General features: G+C 42.6%; 1 protein-coding gene across 9 annotated transcripts in view; it reads left to right on the forward strand.

Annotated features, from left to right (window-relative positions):
- LOC109906411 (H(+)/Cl(-) exchange transporter 3) overlaps positions 1 to 8,277 on the forward strand; it is a 53,771-nt gene extending 45,494 nt beyond the window's left edge. For 5 of the 9 annotated variants that reach the window (XM_031791890.1, XM_031791895.1, XM_031791894.1 and 2 more), the window contains 2 exons: positions 4,388 to 4,463; positions 6,835 to 8,277. In XM_031791890.1, coding sequence (XP_031647750.1) covers positions 4,388 to 4,463; positions 6,835 to 7,002 — 244 coding nt within the window. In that variant the 3' untranslated portion in view covers positions 7,003 to 8,277. Of the gene's footprint in view, positions 1 to 4,387; positions 4,464 to 5,103; positions 5,607 to 6,834 lie in introns of those variants that run through there. The other 4 variants (XM_031791892.1, XM_031791899.1, XM_031791898.1 and 1 more) reach the window with 2 other exon arrangements.
- The last annotated feature ends 3,484 nt before the right edge of the window (positions 8,278 to 11,761 follow it).

Genomic DNA, 11,761 nt, shown 5'->3' on the forward strand with positions numbered 1-11,761 from the left:
ACCTCAACATGAACTAACAAATACCTCAACAGGCAACAGACTGAGTTCCACCAGCACACACTCAAGTTCTGTTCCAATGTACACACTACTACTTAGAATGAAGCAGTGTATTGGATGTCATCTATTCTAAGTGGTATGCTAGTGTGGATATTGGGATGTAGTAGCATCCCCTCACATCCTTACGGAAAAAGATTGGGTGAAGTATTGCGTTTTGTGCTGCAAATACTGCGTCTGAAATAATGTAAAAAATAATTTTTTTTTACTTCAGAAAATTTGTAGTGTGACTGCAGTTACAGTGCAGTACACTGCAGTTATTCTACAATTACTCTGTCCAAAATACCACAATCGACTGCAGTTACTTCACTTTTACTCTAGTTTCAAAACTGCAATCTTTTTTTGTAAGGGATAGAGTGATGCATGGACACTGGGACTGGAAACCCTGGGGTTATAAACTGGTACACTGCATGGCTTTTCAGCTAAATGCTAGCTGCGCTATGCTAACCAATATAACAACTCTGATGCCGCTTAACAAATAGTTGAATAGTTTTATCCAATATTTGAGAGACTTATGATGTGTTTAGAAGTTGGTGGTCATCGTCAATTACTGTGGATGAGCTCACTGGTTGAATATGACACTTCAGAGACACCTGGTGGTTAAAATAGGAATTAAAGGATCATTGGATAAACCCTTGCTCTGTGCGTTGTAACTAAGTAAAGATGCTGAAGTAGTTTTTTGGGGTATCTGTACTTTATACTATTTTATATTTTGGATAACTTTTACTACACTCAATTCCAAAAGACAGGGTTCGTCTTTTGGAAAATGTATGGAATTTTAAAATGGTGTTTTCGAGGCCTTAAAGTTTTGGAAAATGATGGAAATGTATTTAATCAATTCTGTTCATGTCATTTATTTAGGCACAGTTTTTAAATATTTTATCAATCAAATAAAAATCAACAGTGATTTAACCACGCACCGCTACTGCTTGTGAGTAAGGCCATACAAAGTTGATTCATTTAAACGGCACATATGGAAAACAAACGATTCACTTCGCTAATGTATTAGTTGTGATTCGGTTCAATGCAATGAATTGAAGGTGAATCAAAATAATAATTTGCGAATCGCGAACAGTAATGTTAGGAAAAAAGGTTTAGATGTAGCCTTTCTTTTGGATTATGTGGCTTCAAAACTGGTTTTGTAGATTCTTCCAGTTGATTTGGGCATCCAATGTATGGGACATTGCAACTCAATACATGCCAGTCAGCCTGCAAAGTAAACACTAAGATAAATTACTAAATGAAAAGGTACATTTCCTGAAGAAAATGCATGGGCTTGGTTCAGCTAAATAAAAAGATTTGTAACCTACCATAGCCATTTGATATGTTAAATGAGTGAATTATTTCAGAAGGCATGAAATATATTTGGTTGCAATGTTCTACATCAAGGGTGGTCAACCATGGTCCAGGAGAGCTAATGGGTGGGCAGGATTTTATTCCGGTGCCCTTCTAACAAACCACATTTTAGAAATGAGCTGCTCAACCGGACCTTGATAAACTGGCTCTGATGTGTTTGAGCAGGGCTTGATCAAAAGCCTGCACACCCAGTAGCTCTCCAGACTAAGGGTTGACCACGTGTGTTTTATACCGTTGCCTAACAGGTATTCTACTTTGTGCCTTGCACAACGACAGGAGATGGTACATGGGCTCAGAGAGCAACCTCCCGGTGTCAATACCACATTGCGCATACATTTTTTCTACATACATGGAGATACTGCCAACAGTTGGTCATGGAAATGTGGTTAAAAGTCACGGAGAAGTCATGAAATTCCATCTGTCAAAATGTGTTTGAATATGTATACTTTTTACCTCCATACATTTTCCGTGACCCCCAAAAAATACTCAGAGGAGAGCACTGAGAGTGAATGAGATTACAGATGTTTAAAGATGAGTGTTTAAACGCCCCATCAGGAGAGGAGAGCACTGAGAGTGAATGAGATTACAGATGTTTAAAGATGAGTGTTTAAACGCCCCATCAGGAGAGGAGAGCACTGAGAGTGAATGAGATTACAGATGTTTAAAGATGAGTGTTTAGACGCCCCATCAGGAGAGGAGAGCACTGAGAGTGAATGAGATTACAGATGTTTAAAGATGAGTGTTTAAACGCCCCATCAGGAGAGGAGAGCACTGAGAGTGAATGAGATTACAGATGTTTAAAGATGAGTGTTTAAACGCCCCATCAGGAGAGGAGAGCACTGAGAGTGAATGAGATTACAGATGTTTAAAGATGAGTGTTTAGACGCCCCATCAGGAGAGGAGAGCACTGAGAGTGAATGAGATTACAGATGTTTAAAGATGAGTGTTTAAACGCCCCATCAGGAGAGGAGAGCACTGAGAGTGAATGAGATTACAGATGTTTAAAGATGAGTGTTTAGACGCCCCATCAGGAGAGGAGAGCACTGAGAGTGAATGAGATTACAGATGTTTAAAGATGAGTGTTTAAACGCCCCATCAGGAGAGGAGAGCACTGAGAGTGAATGAGATTACAGATGTTTAAAGATGAGTGTTTAAACGCCCCATCAGGAGAGGAGAGCACTGAGAGTGAATGAGATTACAGATGTTTAAAGATGAGTGTTTAGACGCCCCATCAGGAGAGGAGAGCACTGAGAGTGAATGAGATTACAGATGTTTAAAGATGAGTGTTTAGACGCCCCATCAGGAGAGGAGAGCACTGAGAGTGAATGAGATTACAGATGTTTAAAGATGAGTGTTTAAACGCCCCATCAGGAGAGGAGAGCACTGAGAGTGAATGAGATTACAGATGTTTAAAGATGAGTGTTTAGACGCCCCATCAGGAGAGGAGAGCACTGAGAGTGAATGAGATTACAGATGTTTAAAGATGAGTGTTTAAACGCCCCATCAGGAGAGGAGAGCACTGAGAGTGAATGAGATTACAGATGTTTAAAGATGAGTGTTTAAACGCCCCATCAGGAGAGGAGAGCACTGAGAGTGAATGAGATTACAGATGTTTAAAGATGAGTGTTTAAACGCCCCATCAGGAGAGGAGAGCACTGAGAGTGAATGAGATTACAGATGTTTAAAGATGAGTGTTTAAACGCCCCATCAGGAGAGGAGAGCACTGAGAGTGAATGAGATTACAGATGTTTAAAGATGAGTGTTTAAACGCCCCATCAGGAGAGGAGAGCACTGAGAGTGAATGAGATTACAGATGTTTAAAGATGAGTGTTTAGACGCCCCATCAGGAGAGGAGAGCACTGAGAGTGAATGAGATTACAGATGTTTAAAGATGAGTGTTTAGACGCCCCATCAGGAGAGGAGAGCACTGAGAGTGAATGAGATTACAGATGTTTAAAGATGAGTGTTTAGACGCCCCATCAGGAGAGGAGAGCACTGAGAGTGAATGAGATTACAGATGTTTAAAGATGAGTGTTTAAACGCCCCATCAGGAGAGGAGAGCACTGAGAGTGAATGAGATTACAGATGTTTAAAGATGAGTGTTTAGACGCCCCATCAGGAGAGGAGAGCACTGAGAGTGAATGAGATTACAGATGTTTAAAGATGAGTGTTTAAACGCCCCATCAGGAGAGGAGAGCACTGAGAGTGAATGAGATTACAGATGTTTAAAGATGAGTGTTTAAACGCCCCATCAGGAGAGGAGAGCACTGAGAGTGAATGAGATTACAGATGTTTAAAGATGAGTGTTTAAACGCCCCATCAGGAGAGGAGAGCACTGAGAGTGAATGAGATTACAGATGTTTAAAGATGAGTGTTTAAACGCCCCATCAGGAGAGGAGAGCACTGAGAGTGAATGAGATTACAGATGTTTAAAGATGAGTGTTTAAACGCCCCATCAGGAGAGGAGAGCACTGAGAGTGAATGAGATTACAGATGACAGCAGTCCTTTGTTTTTATACTTTTCTATTGTTTGGTTCTCAATGAATTCATCATTCACTATATCAATACATATAATAGCCAAAACATCATATTTAATGGAATCCTTGGTAATTTGCCTACCACACTTGAGTCTACTATTCACAAGATTAGATACCATTACAAATCAATAAGGAAGTTGTTGAAACTGACAAAGATGAATGATATGCAACGATAACAGTAGTTGGCATCCAACTGACACGCACTTATACACACTTACCATCAGTACAAGTGGTATATTTATGGACAAGTAAAATATATTGTTAATTGAGCTTTTTATTTTATTTTTAGCAATACTATTAGAATATATTAGGTAGGTTGTGTTATGATTTGCCACTTTATGATGTCATTAAGTTGTTTATATAAGTTATTTTTTGTGTACTATGCTTTGTGTGTGTGTGTGACGGGCAGTCTCCTGAGTAACAGGTGTGTGTTTGTACAGGATTGTATTGGGCATCATCACTAAGAAGAATATATTAGCGCATCTGGAGGAGCTCAAGGAACACACGGAGCCCCTGGTGACTAGCCCCGCCCCCTGTCTCCTCCCATTCCACTGACCCCTTCCCCTCTCCCATTTCCACCTCTTAGGCCCGCCCTCCTAGGAGCGACGCATGTAACTGACAGTTCCCGTTTCCAATAGCAACCCACTCATCTTACTGTGGGGTTTGTTTGGTTTGATTTGGTTGGGATGTGTGCATCCACTTTCTCCTCACTGGATACCTACCTACTGTGCCACACTATCAGTGATCTCCCTATTCATTCCCTACTAGTCATTGACAACAGTTAGTAAGATTACTATTTATTTTTTTAAGATCTACTTTATATGAGTGTTTATTATGGGTCCTGTAATGTTGGACTTTGATGGGAACTGTCATTTGAACCTTGATTAGTTGGATATCCATAATTTACTATTGCTCCACAGCCATTCCTTTCAACAACATCCTACTAGCTATTAGTCCCTTCATCAGTAGTGTGGGCTGTTTCATCCGCTATAAGAAATCATTCTAGAATATAGATATATAAGCATGAATATACTGATTACATACAGTCATGTAGCCATGCCTGTGTTTTTACAGCGTGTGTCTCACTCGATACTTAGAAAAGCTTCACACACACACTATTACATAATTTCACTCTAAAATCATTTCACTCCAACAGATCGACGACATCTGACCCGACAACGCGTAGCGCTTCGTTGGTTGATGTTTTTTCCTGGGAGGGGAGATTTCGCATCTAGTGTCCCTCCCACCCTGCCGTAGACCTAATAGAACCACCCTCCTGTAGTGAGAGAGGAAACTCCCTCTATGGTGGTAGTAGTGTGTTGGTAGCTAATACCTCCAGTAGCGGTAACTAGCCAAGCCACACCCATCCCCCTCCCCCTTCCAACACCCACCCTGATCCTAAACCATACCCACCCACCCCTCCTTCACCCCCATCCAACCTGATCTCAACCCCCCTGCCTCATCCGGTGCCTCCCACCTCAACACCTCCCTTCACTTCCTACAGTACTGACTCTAGCTCTACCCTGGACTGGAGCTGTGACAGACAGGCATACAGCCTCTCCTCACCGCTCTCTCTCTCTCTCTCAGCTCAACTCTGCCCTCACCGTCTGTCTCTCTCAGCTCAACTCTGCCCTCACCGTCTGTCTCTCTCAGCTCAACTCTGCCCTCACCGTCTGTCTCTCTCAGCTCAACTCTGCCCTCACCGTCTGTCTCTCTCAGCTCAGCTCTGCCCTCACCGTCTGTCTCTCTCAGCTCAGCTCTGCCCTCACCGTCTGTCTCTCTCAGCTCAGCTCTGCCCTCACCGTCTGTCTCTCTCAGCTCAACTCTGCCCTCACCGTCTGTCTCTCTCAGCTCAACTCTGCCCTCACCGTCTGTCTGTCTGTCTCTCAGCTCAGCCCTCACCGTCCGTCTCTCTCTCCAATGTCTCCAGATGTTTCACTAAATCTCAAGCTTTTGTCATAGCTGAATTCAAGAGCACAAGTCATAACAAAAAGTCAATTTAGGAACATTTTGTGCTGTTGACGGACATCTAGTTGTTATGCAGCTGCACACTCTTACAATGTCGTAATTGACACTTTCTGTGTTAGCAGAACTCGTTTACATTTCAACCAATTGTGACCTGGGAGTACCTGTAGCGATGACCCACGTTGTATTTTAGATACAAGTGCTCTTGAATTAACCAGAAATGTTGAGTGAGCATTCCAGTATGTGTATCTGACAAGGTGAAGGGTTGGTTGGTCGGTCGGTAAGGCAGAAGTGTTCTGCCTTGCAATTCCTATAGTGTTCATCTCACCTGCTCTTCCTGTAGGTGTTCAGTAAATCTCCTCCTCAGGCTTCCAACGAGAATCACTCACTCACCATTCTCACCTGGTTTACTCACCCCCTCCTCTCCTCCTTCTGTCCTTCCTCGGCACCAGTGGCTTGTTTTTGTTGGCCTGGCTGCATTGACGTTCAAAGTCGGCTGAGTGGTTTCTAAGTATTACTACGTTCCCTGTATCACTTTGGGCTAAAATACAGATAGTGTGGTAGTAATGGTGCGTTACTTCTCTTAACTAAAATGGAGCACTATTTTGTCATTTTTATTTATGACATCTGATCATTAAGCTTCAGATCCCAAAATAATGAGTTTCCTCTGACATTAAACACATTTCCATACTTTTGTCAGTTGGTTAACAGAGCCCATTATTTAGGTTATTGGTGCGTTATCATTCTGTGTTGATTGATTCCATGATATTGTATCCCCGGCCAAAACCACCACTGACTGACTGATCGCACGAGCCAACAAAAACGTGTAATTCTCTCCCACACCAACCAGACTGTGCTCCCTGCCAGCTCCTCCGTGAATAACTATTTTCTTTCTCCTCTATCAATCTCTCTCCCCCTGCAGGCGTCTCCTTGGTATTATCACAAAAAAAGATATCCTTCGTCATATGGCCCAGTTGACCAACCAAGACCCCGACAACATAATGTTCAACTAGTCACCTCCTTCCCAGGTCGTCACGATGATGAGGAGGAGGTGGTGCACCTACTGGAGGGTCGAGGCTCCTTTCTATGACAAACAGCCCCCCCCCCCATGGAACCCTGTCCCTAACCATAGTGACTGAGAGCATTAGTGACTAGGGACCCTCCCACAGAGCCCTAGTGGCCACAGGAAGGATGAGACAGACAGATTAAAGGGATATTAAATGGCTGTTTTTGAAGGATGTTCCGGCCACAAAGTCGCAGCTACTACGGACTGGGACATATATACCCAAGGAACACCCTTTTAACACACACACATACAGGAGCTCACACTCACTCATACAAACACAGATGCCAGACAAGAGCACACACTTGACCAATTTGACCTACACACACACACGCACGCACACACACCCTTCATGCTCCTCCACCCATGTCCTATTCCTATTGGTTTATACTAGCAGACATTGCTGTGAGCCTGATGCCTGGCTGCCAGGGTGAGACGTCAGAATGATCCTCTAGGACACAAGGAGGGACCTTCAGACACGCTGATTGGCTGTCTGTCAGATGCCCTGCCAGGCTCCGACCCCACTGTGTCCCTCCCTCACACCCCGTCCATCCTCAAAATAATTGTTTACCTGGGAACTGTGTGTGAGAGCAATCAAGAGTGCTTGTGTGTGTGTCACGAGCACCTCAACATTCCATTCAGGTTGTTATAGTAACCCCCTAAAGACAACCCTTGATATTAGACTGGGCCTCGATCCAAGGGAGATTTGCTTTAATGTGAGAGAGGGAGAGAGAGCTAGAGGGTTGTCAAGGATACAAGCAGGATGTACTGTAGTAGTTAGTTCATGTCTGAGTGTATGGATGTGTGTTGTAGTTCAGTATGTGAAAACAGATGCAGTGTTGTACAGAAGAGTCTGATACTCATCAGTTACTCCCTGTTGAACTAAAGAACTGTGTGAGCATGTCCCATTGGGATGGAGACCTAGCAACACTCCGACAGTGAAGGTGGGAAGAGTTTGTAGAAGAAAATATTAAAAGGTTGAGTTACTCTAACTGGAGATACGTTTGTTTTTTTTACTATTGCTACTACTTTTAGTATTGATATCTACATAATCAAGTAACGAGACAAAGTCCAGACTGGAGAACTGCACTTTTTCTTTCCAAGTGAACAACATAAATGATGATGTCGATGGTAATACTGCACAGTAACCGTGTCTTGAAGATTTTACTTTGCTTAATTAAGCTGTTTCATGGTGTGAGAAATGTATCTTTCAAGGCTCCTCTGCCCAGTTGTCAACAAGAACAATTCAACATACTTTTCTTTGCATGTCAGTTTTAACCAATATAAACCATTTTAAATCGACTTCCTGCATTCCATGGTTGCGTCACAAATGGCACCCTATTCCCTATACAGAGCACTACTCTTACAAATGGCACCCTATTCCCTATACAGAGCACTACTCTTACAAATGGCACCCTATTCCCTATATAGAGCACTAATCTTACAAATGGCACCCTATTCCCTATATAGAGCACTACTCTTACAAATGGCACCCTATTCCCTATATAGAGCACTACTCTTGAACATGGCCCATAGGGCTCTGGTCTAAAGTTATAGACTGTGTACAACACATTAGGAACATCTTAATATTGAGTTGCTCTCCCTTTTGCCCTCAGAACATAGACTCTACAAGTTGTCGAAAGTGTTCCACAGGGATGCTGGCCCATGTTGACTCCAATGTTTCAGTTGTCAAATTGGCTTGATGTCCTTTGGGTGGTGGACCATCCTTGATACACACGGGAAACTCAAACCGCTGCGCCTGGCACCTACTACCATCTGCCATTCAAAAGGCATGTAAAGCTTTTGTCTTGAACATTCACCCTCCTGAATGACATAAATAATGAATGTCTCAAAGGTTAAAGAACGATTTTTAAGCCATCTCCCCTTCATCTATACTGATTTAACAGGTGTCATCAATAAGGGATCATAACCTTCACCTGGTCATTGTAGATCATAGAAAGAGGTGTTTAATGTTGTGTACCCTCAGTGAATAGGGCGTTGTTTGGGACACAGCCCATATGTAATTCTAAAAAGCATGAATTGAAGGTACAACATGGCGTACCACATTGAGTTGTGCCACCAACTCCTTTAAACTTAAAATAAACGTGTATATTTGAGTTGTTGAAACGTACAGCACACCAAAGGCAATCATTTTGAACCAGCCATGTGTAAACCTAGACTCATGAAAAACTGTAAATAGGATCTTATGTCTGCTTCACCCTTTAACGTGTGGCCCACCACACAGGAAGCAGTGACCTCAATGTGTGCACCAGCCAAAGGAGTCCCCTTTCTCTCTTACTTCGTTTCCATGACACGATGCATAGAGTAGCACCTTACCTGCTGAGTGAAGGATAAGGTTGTGTCAATAATGCCACCCTTTTCCCTATATAGTGCACTACTTTTGACCAGGGCCCAAAGGACTCTGGTCAAAAGAAGTACACTTCATAGGGAAGAGGATGCCATTTGGGACACATTCTAAAGGGGAAGGGCAGGTGATGACTACCGCTGCCAATGATTTTCGCTCTAGTTCCTTAGTATTGCAGTGACTGTCCTAGGTCATATTCATTAGGGACCAAACGAAAGAAAAAAGAGAGGGACTAGCTGGACCCATTTTACATTGCCAAACGTTTTCCATTGCCCTAATGGATGCTGTCGGTTGATGAAGAGCGCATCGTCCCCTGTGGTGGTCATCTTCTAGCACTGTGGTTGTCTTCTGATCAATGTTTTCCTTTTATGGTAGTTGTTTAGTTGGTCATTAGGCAGAATTGTATGTATGATTACATTGATTGTACATTTTAACTATATGTAAAGATTAAACATTTTGTTTAATTAAATGTGAATTGCAAAAAAAGTGACTGGGTCCTTAAATCTTAAACATTTAACAAGCATGTACTGAGGTAAAAGGCTGAAAACACCTCAGTTACTGTCAGGCCGGTATTCTGCTATACAACTCAAATGTGTCAAGCTTTTCCAGTGACTGATTAAGTTGACGGTACAGTACACCTAGGAACAAAGATCCAGATAATCTCTGTTCCCAGCAGTACACTAAACACCACCTATCTTTTCACTGGTGTAGAAGAGACAGAGAGCGGGAACACTGGTGTAGAGAGAGAGGATGGTTTCTGTCACCAACCCAAGGAGGCCCTATAGCAGCACCTAGATCTTCTGCACAAATTCTGTCAGACCTGGGCCCTGACAGTAAATCTCAGTAAGGCAAATAATAATGGTGTTCTAAAAAAGGTCCAGTTCCCAGGACCACATACAAATTCCATCTAGACACCGTTGTCCTACAGCACATAAACTATACCTCAGCCTAAACATCAGCACCACAGGTAACTTCCACAATGCTGTGAACGATCTGAGAGACAAGGCAAGAAGGGCCTTCTATGCCACCAAAAGGAACATAAAATTCAACATACCAATTAGGATCTGGCTAAAAACACTTGAATCAGTTTTAGAATCCATTGTCCTTTATGATTATGGAGGTCAGAGGTCCACTAACCAACCAAGAATTCACCAAATGGGTCAAACACCAAATTGAGACTGCATGCAGAATTCTGCAAACATATCCGTGTACAACTTAAAACACCAAATAATACATGCAGAGCAGAATTAGGCCGATATCCGCAAATTATCAAAATCCAGAAAAGAGACGTTAAATTCTACAACCACCAAAAAATAAGCGATTCCCATACCTTCCATAACAAAGCCTGGAGAAGAGTCCCCTAAGCAAGCTGGTCCTGGGGCTCTGTTCACAAACAGACCCCACAGAGCCCCCAGGGCAGTAACACATTTAGACCCAACCAAATCATGAGAAAACAAAAAGATAAAATTACTTGACACATTGGAAAGAATTTACAAAAAAAGAGCAAACTAGAATGTTATTTGGCCCTAAACAGAGTACAGTGGCAGAATACTTGACCACTGACTGACCCAAACCTAAGGAAAGCATGTACAGGACTCAGTGAGCATAGCCTTGCTATTGAGAAAGGCTGCCATAGCCGGTCTTGAGAGCCAGGTCAGCCTATGTGCACACTACCCACAACATGTGGAAACAGCTGCACTTCCTAACCTCCTGCCAAATATGACCATAGAGACACATATTTCCCTCAGATTACACAGACCCACATCACAGCAACAATATTTGTGACCGGTTGCCACAAGGGCAACCACTGAAGAACAAACACCATTGTAAATACAACCCATATGTTTATTTTCCTTTCTGTACTTGAACTATTTGCACATATGACATGTCTTCATTCTTCAGGAACTTTTGTGGGTGTAATATTTATGGAATATATTGTTTGTTTCTCTATTCCACTTGCTTGAGAGAAAATAAACACTTGGTTAAAGAACAGAAAGAAGGACTATGCCACCCAGACTTCCAACACAAACCAGTCTGAAGGCCTCCTTTCCTGTGAGAGTTGGAAGCAGTACAAAGACAAAGCCTAAAGTCAGCTTCTAATGCCAGTCAGTTTACACGGTCAGCTCTCACACACACACACACGTCTCCTATTACAGGGATTGTTCAAGCTCTGTCAGTCACTGGCCTAGGACTGGTTTTCCATTCAAATTCTTATCTGCTCTACAAGCCTTTGTGCCTGTCCTTTTAACATCCACTGGGCTATTTCTATGCGTGTGTGCACACTGCCCTCGGTATGCGTCACATTACACATGCTTAGGTTAGTTTGCTTCCCTTGAACATTCCTTGCCAAGATGAGCAGTGAGCTAAAACAAATGTTTTCTTGCTAGCTTGCGACCCATCTATAATGACCACCAAAACTAT

The sequence above is a fragment of the Oncorhynchus kisutch genome, linkage group LG16 (assembly GCF_002021735.2).
Source record: "Oncorhynchus kisutch isolate 150728-3 linkage group LG16, Okis_V2, whole genome shotgun sequence".
Classification (NCBI taxonomy): Eukaryota; Metazoa; Chordata; class Actinopteri; order Salmoniformes; family Salmonidae; genus Oncorhynchus; species Oncorhynchus kisutch.